This window comes from Fusarium sambucinum, chromosome IV (assembly GCF_050947815.1).
Source record: "Fusarium sambucinum isolate potato_lamoka chromosome IV, whole genome shotgun sequence".
Classification (NCBI taxonomy): Eukaryota; Fungi; Ascomycota; class Sordariomycetes; order Hypocreales; family Nectriaceae; genus Fusarium; species Fusarium sambucinum.
In genome coordinates this window covers 122865-141136 of record NC_139291.1, presented here as the reverse complement: position 1 = coordinate 141136, position 18272 = coordinate 122865, and the positions used below count along the sequence as shown (strand labels likewise).

Genomic DNA, 18272 nt, shown 5'->3' with positions numbered 1-18272 from the left:
CCCTTAGGCTATAGTCTTTAGACTACTTATTTTTATACCCTAAGACTTGGGAGGGGACCTAAGGAGTGGAGCTGATTTTAAGGCTGCTACCCACTAGACAGGGCAATAGGCAGGGGTTGAGTTAGTGGATGACGTCCATGTTGTTCTTAGGTGGTCCAGGGTCCAGGCTACTGGGTACCTAGCCGTGGAGAAAAATAGCGTCCCATCCCATCGCATTTCACGCGGGCTGACAAAAGAATCTTGGACCTTTAACCATCACAGGAACTCATTCAAGCCCGCCCTTTGTTGTACCACCCGACAGACGCTTGCTTGCATACCTCTTGTACTTGTATCTCAAACAAATATTCCGGCTTTTCGTACTCTAACGACACTTTTCTCACAATGGAGGATGAGATCGGTAACCCCCCATCCATTGTCGGCAACACCATGCCTTCTGCTCCGTACTCTCATCGAGCACCCAGTCCGCCTTTCATTCACATTCCTTCCACGGGACACTGCGGGAACATCATTACTCCAAACCTGGTGCCTTCCTTCGAACACGTTGATCCGGCTCAGTTGACGGCTGAAGATGTTCTGATCATCACTCGCAACATGAAGCAGACCGCGACCGACCGCACTTTCGACTGGTCTTACGAAAAGCGCCGCGAGGCCCAGGAACTGACCGATTTTTTGTATCTTGGACCCAACTCCGTCGCGAGGGATCACGACTGGCTTCGTAGCACGGGAATCACCATGATTTTGGTAGCTAGGGACTTTCGCATGGGAAACACCAAGCTCAATAGTGTTGAGAAAGCAGCTGAGGTTCTTGGCATCACCTTGCAATACGTCAATATCGGAAGCTACGCAGAACTCCTTTCAACCTTTTCACACGTCGTTCGCAGCATCAACCACCATCTTCTCTCAATCTACCACCGCCAGGTTCAAGAGATCACCAATGGCGGTTCCACCACAGTCGACAGCAGCAATTTCACCCGCGGCAAGGTACTATTCACCTGCGAGACCGGCAACGACCGCTCAGCAGTTCTCGCGGCGGCGTACATCATGGCAGTTTTCGGAAAGGACATGGTCACCGTTCTTCAATTCATCGGCATTTCACGATTCTGCTGCACTTTCGACGAGGATATGAAACGCAAGCTTCAGAGCTGGGAAGATCTTACCCGTGCACGTGCCCAAGTGGCCAGCACGCCTCAGAGCGTATCACACACGAAGCGACAAATCGAAGACTGCTATCAAGACGACGAATCTGATTCAAACGACGTGTCTATGGATATAGACCGGGACCGGTTTGAGGGACGTGGCACTTTTGCTCCCTTTGTCGATATGTAAAGGGATGGATACTTCTCACTCTGGCATGAGTAGAGCAGACATAGCATGCATGGCGTTGGGGAATAAGATACCCTGTGATTAGTGCTGGTGTTAGGTGTCAACGATTTTATAATTTATTGATTTTACGATTTTACGATTTGTGTGTATTCGTTTATGATAGGGGGATTGATGTCGCGGTCGGGCATAAGATAGGAATTCAACCAAACTTCGAAGTGGCAACCTCGCAAGTGTCTATTCCCTTGAGTGTCCCCAGGGTAACAGAAACATTGACCGCTGAAAGCCTAAGGGACGAAATTAGTAGGTTACTTTATGCCTGCTTAGACATAGTTCTTAGACTACTTATTTTTAATATACCGCCTTACTGCACCGATTAGATTTTAAGAAGCTCCCTCTATTAAATTTAATACTCTAAGACTTAGGAGGCTATTTTCTGCTACCTAGTCGAGTATTTACTGTAAAGTTTTTATTAAGCTGTTTGACTTCTGTTAATGTGTATAATTTGTTACGTAGTCCTGGTGATTGTTATTGAGATAAAACTTTGGTCGATAATCGGAAAGTTAATCAGATTGGGCGTGAGTGCATTGCCGGATGGCTCGCAGTGCGAGCAAAGGATCAGAAATTCGATGTGTCGACTCACATACGCGACGAAATAACATTCAAAGAAGGTCTATCACGTTCACTCCTCTTCTATTATTCCTTGCATCAAGTGCGCTTCACTTCTCTCCTGCCTATTCTCTATCCGCAAGAGTTGCACTTGCACGCATACACTCTTCTTCTTGAATGACGAGCAGTCTTCACTCACATTCAAACACTGCTCATTCTCTTGCCTTATCCTTCGGATTCCAGACACTTCTGAGTTGCAGGTAGGTGGAGATTCATTAACTCTATCACTATTGTTATCCCTGACAAGCCCACTTAGACCTGTTTGACGACAAACATTAACACCTTTTCTTCACTGCTACTCGACTTGGAAAGTATGTTAATCGCATACTCGACAAATCTATAAAAGAAGACGATTGCAACGAGGGTGCTTCCTGTGGGCTCGCATGTTTGGTCGCGATACCTTTCTCGAGGGTTTACAGCCTACAACCGCGATTTGAGTCACTACCTCAAGTTATCACCTCAACCTTATCACTCTACGTACAATTAACATTGCCACTTCTTTTGTACTCAACCTTATCACTTCGTCTATCTTTCTTGCCACCGCGGGTCTTCCGGTAGATGTTCAACGCGGCAGTTACCCCTCTCTATCGTCTTTTCGCGTTCAGATTCCTACCGTTCTCAATACTCAACTCAGGCTCGCGACTCAACTTCGCGACACTACCAACACTATTACCAACTAGTCTCCCTCGATGGAACCTTTTCAGTTTATAAACTGGGAAGAGATGGACAATAATACATCGGACGACGGTCAACTTTGGTTCGGACCAGCCGTTTACCACCCGGCTGGACTAGAAGTTGATACTTCGCAGGATGTCCATATGCAGCCTAAACCCAAAGAGAGAGTCTCTGAGAGTACTGAATCACGACAAGTTGAGCAGAAGCCCCCCATGAAAAATGGAAAGAAACGAACGCGCTTGGAAGAAGCACTTTCTCCTAGCATCCCTCAACCACAACCAGCGATCCCAAGCACAGCACATCCTCCCAGAGCCCCTCAGACACAACCACGAAACCTCTCTAATGATGAAAGGGTACGCCGCATGTTTCATGTTCCAGTGAGGCAACGGCTTTCACCCAGACAATTTGAGAAATTTATGTTGCAGGCACACCCTCAGGATAGCTTGGTCCGTCATTGTGGTTTGCCCCTGGCCTCTTCATACGCACAACAGTCTAAGAGACCTAATGCTGGATCTTCATACGCACAACGATCTAAGGGATCTAATGCTGGAGATATTGATCCTCCTGCCAAAAGACCTAGAGGGCGACCGCGCAAACACCCACTGCCTAAGGCGAATCCGCCAGCTCAGATTGACCCAGAGGTTCAAATAAACGCGAACAGGAATTTGCCACCACCACCACCTGTACCAGACGCGTCGCGATGGTTGAGCGGGCACGAAAGTCAAAATATGATTATTAACGCTCAAAACACACATCGGCGACCTTTCCCTCCCACGGCTCCGATGCCTCCGATGTCTCCCTTTCCCCCTGACCTATTTGATTCTCAACGTCCCGGCTGGGAGCAGGTCACTGGTGGACTTCCACCAAGTGCATTTCAATTTGAACAACAAAGAGGCCTCGCACCCTATAGCCAAGGTTTCCAACAACGTTTTAATGGTTCTAAGCCGCATCTGAATCCAGGAGCCCGTAAACCCAGGGCACCTGTTAGAAACAGGGCACCTATCGACAACAAAGCTGTTGCCCGCATGAATTATTTCTTGGAAATGCAAGCAAAAGCAATAGACAGGCGTATCATGGAGGCTGAGGCCGCCGTGAGACAAGTGTCGGAGACGCATAAAGATCTCACTGATGGAGAAGTGGCTATGGCCAAATCGCTGTTTCGATCAGACGTCGAATGGGTATAGGATACCCTCGCCGAGGCGAACACAGGCAGCGACGCCCTGACACAACGCAACGAGAGCTTGAACAACCGTGTAGAGACTTAGAACGACCTCTCATGGGGTGTCAAGTGGGTTATTCTATGGATTCTCAACAAGACAGACCGTTTCGCAAAGATTGTCACTCTAATCTTGCACCTTGGACATCGCCAAGTCCATGAATTTGTTGAACAATATATCCGCCAGCATCTTCTCTGGGAAACCTGGAAAGAGAATGTTGAGCAGATTCCGCATGCTGCACTTTTGCAGTATGCATTGGAGAAGAGGCAGACTGTTGCTGAGCTTCTACAGCAGTATCGCCCTCTTCTTTACACTGAACAGATGACTCGACAAGATAAAGAAAAGGGGGCTGGTTTCTTATTGAGTCTAGGCCTACCTGGAGTAGTTGAGGACTTTAAAGCATTTACAAACGAAAAACTGTCCGGCTTCTTACGCCTGGACATTGAGTGGGATTTCATCCAAGAGGTCATCGACAAACAACAAATCTTGGCCTCAGTTGGACTACGTTGGCTAAACCCGGAGGGAGTCGGGGAAGTCATAATGAGATCACTACCACAGGAGGATTCGGAACCAAAATCTGGGTTAAGAAACCCCCTCACGAAGATCACCCTTTTCGGTCCAACCAACGATGATGGGCAAGATGTGGAAATGACTCAGGATGAGAGCGAACTCACCGACAACGATCAAACATCACACATCAGCAAACAACCCGTCGATCCGGAAGCAACCGATGAAGAGGCAGAACCCGAAAGTCTTCCCTGCCCTGAAGCTCCTTTGTTGTCACTCATACCAGAACCGCATGGCCTGATGGCAATACCCGCTCACCAGCAACTCTTGAGATTTGCCATACACAGGACGGCACCCGAGAGTTACGGAATTGTGCAAGGTACTTATGCATCCGACCTTGTATCCACTCATGTGGAAGAAGAGAGAGGTCTTCTCCCAGTTCACTCCGCGTATCGCCCTAAGGGCTTTCCCTTTTATGCGAAACATGTGCCAGGCATTATCGGCTTCAGCGACGAAGACCCCGTTGGCGAGATCTTTGCAGGTACCATGAGCGAAGATGAGGGGTTGACTGAAGAGCAAATGAAGAGGCATGATGCCCTGTGCGCAAGAGGGAGAGCTTTCGCTGAAGTCGCTCATTTCAGTCCTGGTCCGCAAATGGGAGGTTGGCCTCAGAACGGCCGAAACGATACGGGGTATTATCGTGAGTCGGGACTGAACCGTGTCATCAACCCTCCTTCTGTTGAGCACACCGTTCCCGTCCCCTCGTCTGGTCAATTACACGAACAGGACGAGCCGCCAACACCCTCGAAGCAACTCCGTCAGATGCTTGAGAAGTATAACGGCTTTCTCACAAAGACTAATCAAGAAGAGAAGAGTTCCTCTAGTGATAGTGATGACGAGGCTGCGATGGACATCAGCGATATCCCCCTTCCAGAACCCGAAAACGATGAAGAGTACTGCCCGAAGAAGAGGTCCTCGAGGAAGCCCTCGAGGAAGAGGGCTACATCTACCAGGAAGGTCGGCCGACCTAGAAAGGCGAGTGTCAGGAAGAATGATAATGTGACCCCAAAGAACGTTGAAGGGATTCAAGATCATGGAGGTCAGGCTGACACGGGATCTGGAGAGAGTAGCATGCAGAACGCTCTCGACGCACAGAAGAAGACACCAACAAAGGAACACACAAGAGACAATACCCCCAGCAGCGGCCCTCCTTCCTCCGGTCGTATCAAGCTCACCATCAGGCCATCCCAAACGCCCACCCCAACCGAGCCCAGCAACCCAGAACCTGAAGTTACAATGCCCAGTATACCCAGTCAAGATCATTCTACTCCAACGCGCCCACCTATCCCAAGATCAAAACACGCTGTTTCTGCCAGATATGCGACATACGCTTCAGTGTCAACACACGCGCACTTCGCCCAAACAGCTATTCACAGCGCCAAGAGGAGTGTCAATGCCACAACAACTGGAATTCATACCAACATTGTTGATCAAAACAAGCTCACTTTGGAGTTTTCCAAGATCAAACGATGTGGAAAGCAGTATGCTGACAGAGCTGAGTTTGCTTGGAAAGCGGAGAGGGCTGAGTATGCAGGGACAGCATTTGAGGCGGATGATGCGTTGCATGTATTGGGACAAGGTACCTCTGAATGAGGTTGTACGTTATATTGTATTTACAAACACGATTTCGTGGGGTTGGATTGTTTGTTGGTGATAGGATTTGCTGGATTGGCTTCTTAGGTAGTAGGTAGCAAATAGCAAATGAGCACGGGAAGTTGCATAACACAACCATTTTCACAAGTCGTAGCACCAGACGTCATGAAGGTGATACAAAAAGATTGAATCTAATGCGGATTCTTGACATGGTGGTGCTTGTAGCTTTGATGCCGATTTGGCTTACAATCATCCTGGATGTTTGAGATTCCTGACGATGTATACATCACGAGCCTCAGTACACCAGAAATACATGATACCATGGCCCACGAGATCGTTTTTGCTTTACTATCCTTGGCCACGGCCAGAGTTTCTTGGGACTATTGAATGCATGGAACGACGGCTCCTAAGTCTTAGGGTATAAAAATAAGTAGTCTAAGAACCATAGTCTAAGGAACATAAAGTGACCTGCTAATTTCGTCTATTATGCTTCCAGCGGTTACTGTCAGTTTTTATGTTTCGTGTTTGATCACTTGATTGTTGTGTGCTATTGCCTCGCAGTGCCTTCCGTTTGCCAGCTGTAGCACTAAAGCATCTATCCGCTCGTAATTTTTCCCTTTTCCCAACTTCCACTCTCGTCATCCGCTCTTTTTTTTTTACTCCTTCTTTATTCATTCAACCTCAGCATGGATAGCGACTCTACCGCCAGTGAGGACGAGATCGTCCAGTATCGCCTCACGGTGAGGCCTTCAAAGCCTCGAAAGATTACAGAGACGAAGCGCCGAAACCAACAAATTTTGGGTGCATTCAAGCGGGAAGCGCGTCCTGAGAAACCTAAGCATGTGCCCATTATCATTCCGCGAGATTATCAGACAGAGCTCTTCGAAAGGGCCAAGGAGAAGAATCTCATCGTGGTTTTGCCTACAGGTATATCTTCCTGTCTATTGTTCACTTGCATTATTGTCCACTAACAGGTACAGGTTCTGGTAAAACATTCATCGCCGTCTTGTTGCTACGACATTACCTCCGCGAGGAAGTGGAATTCCGTGCCCTTGGAAATCCGAGAAAGGTGGCCTTTTTCTTGGTAGAAAAGGTAGCCCTCTGTGAGCAACAACATGACTTCCTCAATAATCATCTCGGCGGTCACTCAATCGCCATATTCACAGGCGACACCACCAGACTGAAGAAGGACAAGAAATACTGGGATACTCAGTTTACCCCAAATATGGTTGTGGTCTGCACTGCTGACATCTTGCTCGACTGTCTCAACAACGCCTTCATTACCATGGAACAAATCAATGTCCTCATTTTCGACGAAGCCCATCATGCAAAGAAGAGGCATTCTTACGCGGAAATCATGCGACGGTATTATTACTCGACCGACAAGAGTAAACGACCTCGCATTCTAGGAATGACTGCTTCCCCTGTGGATTCAAGAGCCGGAGACGTTCTAGAACAGACACTTGAACTTGAGAAAACCCTTGACAGCGAGATCGCAACACTTTCCGACAAGAATATGCAAGACTTGGCTGAGTTTCAAGTTCATGTTGAAGAGACAGTCAAGTACGACACACTTGGGATACCGGACGAGACCAAGACGCAGCTCTGGGAGTCGGTCTCTAGGCTAGTATCACGAAACAAAGAATTCAGGGCATCGCTTGACTTTACCAAAGAGGCTTCTTCAATCCTAGGACCCTGGTGTGCGGATCGATACTGGCAAATCTCTATTGACGAAATAGAGATCAGGCGACTTGCCGACAGAACTCGCCTGACCTTTTTCGGAACTGGCGAAAAGGTATTGGCACGAGCAGACAAAGCAGAAGAGACTGTCAGGGAGGTCCAAAAGCTCATCGCGGCTCACGAGTTTGGCACCATCAGCCCCGAATCGCAGGAATTGTCAGACAAAGTGAAATGCCTGCACAAGATCTTGGTTCATGCTTTTACAACCGATTTCACACAGCGCTGCATCGTCTTTGTTGATCAGAGATACACTGCTTGCCTACTCTCGGATCTTTATAACCAGGCTTCAATGGCAATTCCCGGGATGAGCGCTTCATACATGGTAAGTTCTCCTCGGCTTTCAGCAGCAGTACCTAACCACAGTAGATTGGACATCAATCCAGCGGTACCAACCTTGGCAGTATGACCCTGCGAAAGCAATGTTCGACACTCAAGGACTTCAGGGAAGGTATTACCAACTGCCTCTTTGCAACATCCGTGGCAGAGGAGGGAATTGACGTTCCCGAATGTGATCTTGTTATTCGATTCGACCTTTACAAATCTGTTATTCAGTATGTTCAATCAAAAGGGCGTGCCAGACAGAAATCTTCACGGTACATCACCATGTTAGAGGACGGCAACATAAGACAGATCCGCAGTCTGAAGCAAGCAGCCAGGGATGCCACAGCTCTTCGAGAGTTCTGTATGAGACTACCAAGCGAACGAAAGCTTCAAGACGACGTGTTCGACGAGGAGACGGAAAAGCAGATCCAGCAGATACACTACAACGTGTACGAGTTAACTGACACGGGCGCACGGCTTACATTCCCTTCCAGCCTTCAAATACTGTCTCGATTCATTTCATCCTTGGGTACAGCGGAAAACGGTTTTAGCAAAGCCGAATATTACATCTACAGGGAGGGAACATTTTTCACAGCGGCTGTTAATTTACCGCCGAGTTCCCCTATCATCACCCAGATAGGTTTCCCACAACGAAGCAAACTTCTGGCAAAATGTTCTGCGGCTTTTGAGACTTGCATTAAGCTCATCAAAGGCAAACACATCGATCACCATCTTCAGCCTACTTTCGTAAAACATGCCCACGCAATGCGTAATGCTCGTGTGGGAATCAGTCCAAACAAGAAGGCTGAGCATGACATGCGCCTGAGACCCAACATTTGGAGTATCAGAGGAGAATGGACACAGTTTTTCCCAACAAAGATTTATCTTGGAGGCGAGAATGGAGAAGACAGACCGTTGATCCTTCTTTCGCGAAGCCCACTACCAGGACTACCTTCGATCCCTTTGTTCTTTGGTAATGGACGTTCAGCTATCGTTGAAGTGGCATGTTCTCAGGAACCTTTGGACATCACGACCAAGGAATCTGAAGGGTTGACTGCTTTCACATTCAAACTATTTGCTGATATTTTCAGTAAAGAGTTCGAGGCCACTTGTGACCAGTTTCCATATCTTCTTGCCCCTTCGGTAAAAGACACCAATCTGGACGAAATACGAATCGACTGGGATACTGTCTACTTTGTCAAAGACAACGACAGTCTCAAATGGGAGAACGCGCCCGACGAGTTCTTTGTCGACAAGCTTGTTGTCGATCCATATGACGGAGGACGCAAGCTTATACTCAAAGGCATTGACAAATCGAAGAAGCCTTCCGATCCTACACCAGAGGGTGTACCCGAGTCGAGAAGTCGTGCTTATAGGACTGTGGAACAAACTATCAAGCAGTACAGCAACAGTCTTTTTACCAAGTCTCGACTAACGGCCCAGTGGCGAGATGATCAACCAGTTGTCAAAGCTGAGCTTCTCTCATTGCGACGTAATTTGTTGGATGAGTTCCAAGTTGACGAACAAATCAACAAAGATTGCTTCGTCATTTTAGAACCTCTCAATGTATCACCTGTAAGTTGGGAACCCACTACAAGATTTACCTATCTAACACACCCAGCTCCCAATGGACGTCGTTTCCATGGCACTCAAGTTCCCAGCAATCATCCACAGAATCGATTCTGCTCTGATCGCTCTCGATGCGTGTGAACTTTTCGACCTCTCTATTCCGCCAGCACTGGCACTCGAAGCGATGACCAAAGACAGCGACAACACTGAGGATCATGGCAAGCAACAGATCAATTTCCAAGCTGGCATGGGTTCCAACTATGAACGGCTGGAATTCCTTGGAGACTCTTTTCTCAAAATGGCCACCACGATCGCCATCTTCGTACTCAAGCCCAAGAGCAATGAATGCATATACCATGTAGAGCGCATGCTTCTCATCTGCAACAACAATCTATTCAACACGGCCGTGGATTGCAAGCTCCCAGAGTACATTCGGTCCTTGGCATTCGACAGACGAACTTGGTACCCTGATCTCACGCTCAGAAAAGGCAAAGCACTCAAGACAACGACGCGACAACGGTTAGCCGACAAGAGTATCGCAGATGTTTGTGAAGCGCTCATTGGTGCCGCTTACCTCTCGAGCAAGGATGACAACTTGAACATGGCTGTCAAAGCTGTGACACGGATGTGTAACGCAAAGCATCATACTATGTTGGCTTATGATGAGTATTACGCAGCTTTCAAGGTTCCAAGCTGGCAGAAAGCCAAGTCAAACGCCAATCAACGTAGACTTGTGCAGAAAGTGGCAGATGCTATCGGGTACGAATTCAAGTCTGCTCCGCTGCTCCAGAGTGCATTCACGCACCCCTCCTACACTTATTCGGGAGATGTTCCGAACTACCAGCGCCTCGAGTTTCTAGGTGACGCACTCATCGACATGGCTATCGTCGACCATCTCTACCAAAAGTTTCCCCTCGCAGATCCTCAATGGTTGACTGAGCACAAGATGGCGATGGCCTCAAATCAATTTTTTGGTTGTCTCTGTGTCAAGCTTAATCTACACCATCATCTTCTTTTCAACACTTCTCAGTTTCTTAAAGCAATTTGTGATTATGTGCTCGAGCTTGAGATGGCTGAGGAGACAGCCCGCGAAGAAGCAGACGAAGAAGGAACTCCGATGCGTATGGACTTTTGGATTAACGCAACACCGCCACCAAAAGCGTACGCAGATTGCATCGAGGCACTTATCGGGGCCATGTTTGTGGATTCCCAATTCGACTATTCTGTCGTTGAGCGATTCTTTACCAAGTTCATCCTTCCTTACTTTGAAGACATGTCCCTCTACGACACCTTTGCGAAAAAGCACCCTTACACACGCCTTACCAAGATGATGCAGCAGGAGATTGGGTGTATGCGTTTCAGCATGGTGTCAGATCCTATAGTTCCTGAAGTTGAGCGTGGTATGGCAGTTTTAAAAGAAAGTGATATGATGACGGGATTTATGGTGCACGAAAGGGTCATTACGAGCCACGTATCGAAGAGTGGACGGTACAGCAAGATTGCTGCTGCAAAGGAGGCACTCAAGTTGTTGGAGTCGTATGGTGGAGATGTGGTCGCGATAAAGAAGATGTTTCGCTGTGATTGTGATGCTAAAAAAGCGATGAAGATGGATGGGATAGGCCATGGAACAGCTGTCTAGGTTGATGTGGGTGTACAGTGCACGTTTATTGTCATGACAGCGATTGAGTAGATAGCGAAAGTAAGTGACAATTTGTCTATACGATAATGTTAGTAGCTATTGTTAAATGAAGTCGTATTCCTATATTATCCTAAAATGCCAATGCGATTACTTGATTTTGCTCAATCTAGAGTAACCGAAACCTTACATAAGAACCCACACAACCTTCCTTTAACCTGTCTTTGTGTTAAAGGAAGAATAAGTGGGCTGCTTGGCAGTGCTTATGTATTGTGTGAGGATAAGGTTGCTCTTAGAGCCCTATGTTTCGTGACATACCGTCTCTTTGCAACAATTAGACTTTGAGAAGCCCCCCCCATCAAATTATCCTAAAATGCTCATATGAACTAAATTGAACTAGTAGTTAGCGTCAGTGATTAATCCAGACATGCGAACATCGTGGTCGGAGTTTAATAACAACTACACAAGGATTGGTGGCATCTATCTTAACAATGTTGTGTTTAAGTAAAAACAAGGTTCAAGACAACCATCATTGGAGCCAGTAACAAAAAAGCACAAGTTAATGTGCGAAAAGAAAAGTGCGAAAAGTCAAAAAGAATACTGCTATCCATGCCTCGACACCGGATTGAACGATGGACCTTCGCATTACGAGTGCGACGCTCTACCACTGAGCTATAGAGGCTGCTAATAACTTGGTGTGATTAGATCTCAAACAATAGAATATCTAGCCTGTGCCAAACAATCAACTTAAGTAAATGAGAATAACCCACGATGTTCCCGTCTGTCAACGATATTGTTTTTGTAACTCTGATGCAATCTTAATTTCATGTTCGTAATTATTCTTGGCGTTGGGCATCTAGGCGTATTATTTCTGTCGCTGCGGAAACGGTCGTGATCTTCAACATGCCGATCTCGCGAACATTGGACAGGGGGCATTGCAACGATGAAACCTCAAGGATGATCAGATAAAGACATTGGTAGGAACAAAAAAAAAGATTGAATTGGTATCGAGTATGCTATCAAATCCACATATGTCCAAAATGCTACCGTACGAAGACGTGCTATCCTGAACGCCAAAATCCAGTATACAAAAGAAACCCCCATCAAATGTCGTCGTATTCCATCCTATAACTCCATTCGCTACTTCATGTCTCATTCAATGGTCGTCCTCTACATCAACCGCACAGGCCTCTTCTTCTTCTTCCTTCTGCTGTTTTCTCTTGTTTTCCATCGCCTTGCGAAGTTTCATGGCTGTCTGCATGTCCACTTTAGCATCGTCGGCATCCGTCAAACCAAATTGGTCCCATCCTAAATCGCGAATGTTGATACCGAGATCGGCGAGTGAGACGAATCCAGGAACTGTGGGTGCGGAAGGAACTTCGTCTTCCCAGGAATCTGAATCTTGGTCGTCAAGGGTAGATGGTGGAGGGATGCGGCGAGGTGTGTTGGTGCGGCTGCGGCCCTGTCGCGACTTTTGTTGTGATCGTTGGGGTGTGGACTTGCTACTTCGTGTGCTAGGTCGTAGAGGACTCTTTGGTGTTTTGGGTCGTTTTGACACAACGGGCTCAGACGGGGTCTGAGGGGCGGAAGGAGGCTCAATTTCAGCCCTGAAAATAGGAACAGGTTCAAAAAGACCAGGTAGAGCCGCGCCGGTAGTGCCGTAGTGGTCCTTCATTAATAGACCCTCTTCGTTGCGGCGTTTCTCCTTCCAAGCGACAAAAGAGTCCACCGAGTCCTCGCTTGCATCAGAAAGGTAAAGATCTAGGTTAATCCCTTCGTTCATGGGATGGCCGAGATCCCGCTCGACTTCCCTCCGTGAAGGGACTAGTGTATCAGCGGAAAAGTCATCATCGCCTGGGTTGTAGTAACTAAAATCGTCTGGTGTCTTCTGCTGTTCATGCTCAGGAGAGATCTTGATGGAGGGGGGAAGAGATGCATCAATAGATGTACTTGGGGAGTGGTTGCCCACTGATTTGGGAAATTCATTGCTAAACCCAGATGACATCGTCGATGGTGTGACACAGGGTTGTACTCTCCATAGAGATGATGTTCGCACAGGGATGTGCTCGTTGATGTTGTCCAGGCGCTGGCTGCGAGCGCTAGTCATGGTGCGGGTCCGGTTGTATGATTTGTCCATGGATGAAGAACTGGATGGACGTGGAGGTTGAGACATGTCGTTGCGGGGGAACGAGAGAGCCAATCCTCCATGGTATGATTCAGGTCGTGCGTTAAGCGAATCGTGACGATCGTAACCATAACTTGACTCAAGGTATGAGGTGGAGCGTTGCTCGGATAGTCTGAACCGCGACGGCACACTTGGAAATGGCGCAAAATCCTCGTCGTCTTCTGCAACGGTGTCGATCTCGACGCGACCAAAATTCCTTTGCCGAGTCTGGCCTTCGCTTGTATTGGGTCTGGATCGCTGAACTGAAGGTGGCGATGCTGGTGGTGATATGGGTGGTAAAAGAGTTGGTGGTGACAGGGATCTTTCATAAGAGAAGCTCGAGATTGACGGATGGAGACTGAGTGGTCTTGGTTTTGGATGATCTTCTTCTTCTTGTGGAGAAGCGAATGCATTAAACGATCTCCTCCGGTCCTTTTTTGACAATGGGGCTGGTTTGAGAGTTGTTATGGGAGACTCTGACCGTTTTTCACGAAGATGTGATTTGCTGGGTCTCGATAGATCGTTAGTGACTGAGCCAGAATATGATCTCCTCCAAGCTGATGAACTGCCAGACCTGGACCAATTGTCTCGTTTTGTGCCCGAATCGCCATGCGGAACACCAGGGTAAGGCGCGCAATCGTCACCATCCTCTTCTTCGTAGTCATGCTCATTAGTAGGCAACACCATGCGATGACTTCCAGAGAGTCGGTAGAGTGCTTTTGTGGCGGCGCTTTTAAGGTTCAGACCGTTGTCGCCCAAGTTTCTATCGGCAACGTCTTCTCCGTACTCTCGCGCGCCAGTGGCTGTAACCCGTGAGCGAAAGTTTGAAGGCCTTAGTTCGCCCTGCGCATCAAGAATGTCGACGGAGGAATTGCGCCTGTGCTGAAACGAATCGAAGGAACTCTCGCGCCGGTGATGAGTCGGGATGGAGGGTACTGGAGGTAGTCTCTCGGAACGGCCTCGCGCAGATTTTTCCGGGACGCTCCAGGCTGAATTTGAACTTCGGATACTGCGTGATAGAGAAAGTGGTCGTGATGTCTGGATGTCGACCTGATTTGGTGCCGTGGTTGGTCGTGAATGGGATATGCCTCGGAATCGTGGGACCATGGGAGGAACAGCGCTCAAGTCATCATCAAAGTCGATATGTCGTGGTGTGCTCGAGAGTTGAGCTTGGCTGCGTTTCTTGACTGCTCGTTGCAGTTGGCCCAAGACGTTGGGGCCATTTCCAGCGACTGGATATGTTCCTGGATCCTTGTTAGCTTGGTTGTATGGGTAATCTATTTGGGGACACACCTTGGATTGGAGGAATCGAAGCTACAGTTGAATGGTAGCCTTGGCCCTTGATAGAAGCCCTCTTCGCATTCGACTTGCGAGCAAAAATATTGCTAAAGAAGCCCATGATGACCTTAACCTGCCATATGGCAGGTCGACATCAAGAGAAGTATCGGCTTGTTATGAGGGAAATGGATTAAACAGTTTAGTAACGTGGAGTAATTAAAAGTGAGTGAATATGAACATTCCGAGCTGAAATAAAGCAAGTAATAAGTAAGAGAGGGGCCAAGAAAAAATGAAAGTACAAAGGCGTACTTTAGTAGAAACAGAAATAAAAAAAAACAAGAGAAGGAGGGAGAGAGACAAGACAGTCTTGATGAGGGACTAATGCAAGCCAAAGCAAACCTGGGGGCATTAGACTTTTTGACAAAAAGTGTCACGACCCAAATAAATGGAGTAAGTTCTAGAGTGTCACAGCATCTAATGTCCCTGGTTCTAGAGAATCTTCCGTGCAAGCTTCCTTTAACAAGATCCTTGACTGTAAACGGACAAAGAGACTTGGTAAATGGAGTCAGGAACAGGGGGTTAAGGGAGCTAGCGATGACGCCAACCGAAGCGATGAAAGCCCGCTCTCAGATGCGAATGTACTAAAAAGGAGATGATGACAGGCCACGGATCTACTTGTATCTGAGCGTTTTGATAGGTTTAAAGAGAAAGAAAAAATGTCTCCTTTCTTTTTGATGGTATTCAATTCATTCTCATCACTCACATCTTGATTCCTCTGATGAGACATTTTCCTTTGTCTCAAGATGGTCGAATCACAACCAAAAGGTGGCCGATTGTCTGCCCCAGGATTCGGATCAGGGGGCGTTTGACTTGCAGCAATAGACCACCAGGGCCACCCCTGAACTTTATGGCGTCTCCTCCCTGTGACAACGCCCAAACTGCTCAATGCAGGGACCACAACAGTTAATGCTCAGGGGCGTGAATGTCTGAGTGCCACGGGGACGGGAATGTTGTGCGCACGGCATGGCATTTTGATGAAGATAACAAACTACCATGACCAAAGGGAGAAGAAATGTTGTCTCTCTGTTTGTCTCAATGTTTGCGACATTGAACCTGCAACCGTTTAACCGACTGACGCCATCATCAGAGTTTTGAAACGGCGTGGCGACATTCTAAATCTAGACTCTGACCAACCAAGTGTCATTTTGGGGCCACAGCATGAAGCAAGTAAATGAGATATGACTGCGTCAGCTATATCCTCTCTGGCCTATAGTGACCGTGTTTCCGATTTTACGTGGAGAATAGTAAAAACATCCCTCTCCATAATACGGCATTGACGACACATAGGCGAGTCCAGCTACTTGGGTCGGGAATTCGAGATTTCAAAGGGGGGAAAATGAAAGAATGGGTATCTCCGTTGTGGGTTTATCGTCACTTTACAAGGCTGACCCTTGACCGTCCACAAGGGACAGATACAGTTACTTTTAAAGTAAGCCAAACGAAGAGATGGATTGTCCGAGACAAAGAGAATTGTATTAAAGTGTCGGCATCCGAGTCATTGGATCCGTTACAACAACAAACAATGCGCGTTACATTCGCACAGGAACGGGCCGCTACTTATGAGTCTGATGATACCGTATCTTCGTGTATAAATTGCCATGTGGTATTGTATCATGTTTGTGTTATGTTTGTGTTCATGCTGTTGACGTTGAGTAACATTTGCAATACCAAGTGGTAAGCACAGCTGATCCTCATTTTGATAGAGGGTACGGGGTTATCAGAAGAATTGACAACTGGGAGAATAAATTACTAGGTCAGCTCATCTCCTTATACTATCGTCCTTAGGCTACTTATTTTTGCACCCTAAGACTTGGGAATGCAACTCTACTACGGCCAACTAGTCCGGATCCCCGATGGTCACGGGCGACTGCTCGATTGGTTGTCGTCAATGTAACATGAAAGGATTAGAAAAGAAACTTGAGCGATGAGATCTATCACATTTGTTTCTTTTTGTATCCGATAAACGTATCATTGTTTCATGTCCCATTGTTTGCAGATATGCAACATCAACTTTGCTTTTTTCGCGATTAAAGACAAATCTGTTTCCGGTCCGGCACGATGCTTGTCATTAAACACAAAGCCCAAACTAACGGAAACTAAAAATGGCATTTAAGATGTCGGTGCAGATCAAGCCGCTAAAGAAAATCAATCTTAGGAGAATGGGATCAGCAGTCAATGCAATGCGATGATTCTCCGTCGATTGTTCCTGGACCGACTTTGACGCGATTGGCGAGGCTAGTTAATTTAGCGAGTGGTTATCACTTTGGTGGTGAGATTACCCTATAGCAATTGTCAATGTTGGTTGAATGGGAGATTATGAGAAACATGGGAATCCTTGTTTTGTATTTGATGTTGAAATCATGAGCGTAGATTATAAAAATATGCACTGAAGAATTTTGCACTCTGTAGATATTTGCCTGAGGTGGGAGTTGGTGATTTATGCGCATGTTAGTGAATGTTTCCTCTTAATGAAGCGAAGCGACGTCATCATTGTAGCCCCGCCATCAGCGTGGGGTTCACCTGCCTCAGCAGCTTCAATCACTCAAATCATCACCAGCATCATCAATACCTCAATATACTACACCTAAAATCAGCTTGAACAGAAGTCAAGATGTCTTTGACAACAGATCCCGATCCTTCCGGTGGCTGCCCGGCCTTTATCCCCCTCGAAGCGAACCCGCAGCTCATGACCTCCCTCATCCATAAGCTCGGTGTCTCGGACGCTCTCGAACTCCACGACGTATACTCCTTGACCGAACCGGACCTCCTGGCCTTCATTCCACGTCCTGCGCTCGCCCTTTTGCTCGTATTCCCAATCAGTGCCGTGTACGAGAGCCAACGCATGGCCGAAGACAGCTTGATCGACGAATACAAGGGCAAGGGAGACACGGAGCCCGTCTTGTGGTGGCCCCAGACGATCAGAAATGCTTGTGGTCTTATGGGACTGCTGCACGCTGTTACCAACGGAAACGCACGAAGCTTCATCCGTACGTTTACATCTATTTGAACACGAGGATGACCGCTGACACTCAACAGAGGAGGGCTCTACCCTCGACAACGTCATCAAGAAGAGCATGCCTCTTGACCCTCGCGGCCGCGCAAAAGTTCTCGAATCAACACCTGAGCTAGCCAGCGCTCATAAAGAGGCTGCAACTCAAGGCGACACCCCCGCTCCTGAAGCTGAGGACGACACCGAACTGCACTACGTTTGCTTTGCCAAGGGAACGGATAACGGACTTTGGGAACTCGACGGACGACGAAAGGGACCTATTCGACGAGGCGACCTGGAGGAGAACGAAGACGTGCTTAGTTCAAAGGGCTTGGCACTAGGCGCGCTCAAGTTCCTGGAAAGGGAGGGTGCGGATTTGAGGTTCAGTGCTGTTGCGCTGGCTGGGTCTGTTGATTAGACTGAATGAGATACCCAGGATACGAAGAGACGCTTGTAGATTCACCTTTCTTTCGT

General features: G+C 47.5%; 5 protein-coding genes across 5 annotated transcripts; 4 read left to right on the top strand and 1 right to left on the bottom strand.

The window, feature by feature from the left end:
• Positions 1-381: 381 nt before the first annotated feature.
• On the top strand, positions 382-1326 carry FSST1_000027 (protein-tyrosine phosphatase-like protein; the record flags this gene model as incomplete). The annotated part of the gene is made up of 1 exon (XM_083228722.1): positions 382-1326. The coding sequence occupies one exon, from the start codon at positions 382-384 to the stop codon at positions 1324-1326; it is 945 nt and encodes a 314-aa protein (XP_083090209.1).
• Positions 1327-2678: 1352 nt separating this feature from the next.
• FSST1_000026 (uncharacterized protein) lies at positions 2679-6041 on the top strand (the record flags this gene model as incomplete). The annotated part of the gene is made up of 2 exons (XM_083223807.1): positions 2712-3842; positions 3930-6041. The coding sequence occupies 2 exons, from the start codon at positions 2712-2714 to the stop codon at positions 6039-6041; spliced, it is 3243 nt and encodes a 1080-aa protein (XP_083090208.1).
• A 686-nt stretch (positions 6042-6727) lies between these two features.
• FSST1_000025 (uncharacterized protein) lies at positions 6728-11310 on the top strand (the record flags this gene model as incomplete). The annotated part of the gene is made up of 4 exons (XM_083228505.1): positions 6728-6968; positions 7016-8103; positions 8148-9677; positions 9724-11310. The coding sequence occupies 4 exons, from the start codon at positions 6728-6730 to the stop codon at positions 11308-11310; spliced, it is 4446 nt and encodes a 1481-aa protein (XP_083090207.1).
• A 1153-nt stretch (positions 11311-12463) lies between these two features.
• FSST1_000024 (uncharacterized protein) lies at positions 12464-14870 on the bottom strand (the record flags this gene model as incomplete). The annotated part of the gene is made up of 2 exons (XM_083228394.1): positions 12464-14715; positions 14765-14870. The coding sequence occupies 2 exons, from the start codon at positions 14868-14870 to the stop codon at positions 12464-12466; spliced, it is 2358 nt and encodes a 785-aa protein (XP_083090206.1).
• Positions 14871-17420: 2550 nt separating this feature from the next.
• FSST1_000023 (ubiquitin carboxyl-terminal hydrolase) lies at positions 17421-18216 on the top strand (the record flags this gene model as incomplete). The annotated part of the gene is made up of 2 exons (XM_083228283.1): positions 17421-17796; positions 17846-18216. The coding sequence occupies 2 exons, from the start codon at positions 17421-17423 to the stop codon at positions 18214-18216; spliced, it is 747 nt and encodes a 248-aa protein (XP_083090205.1).
• Positions 18217-18272: the final 56 nt, after the last annotated feature.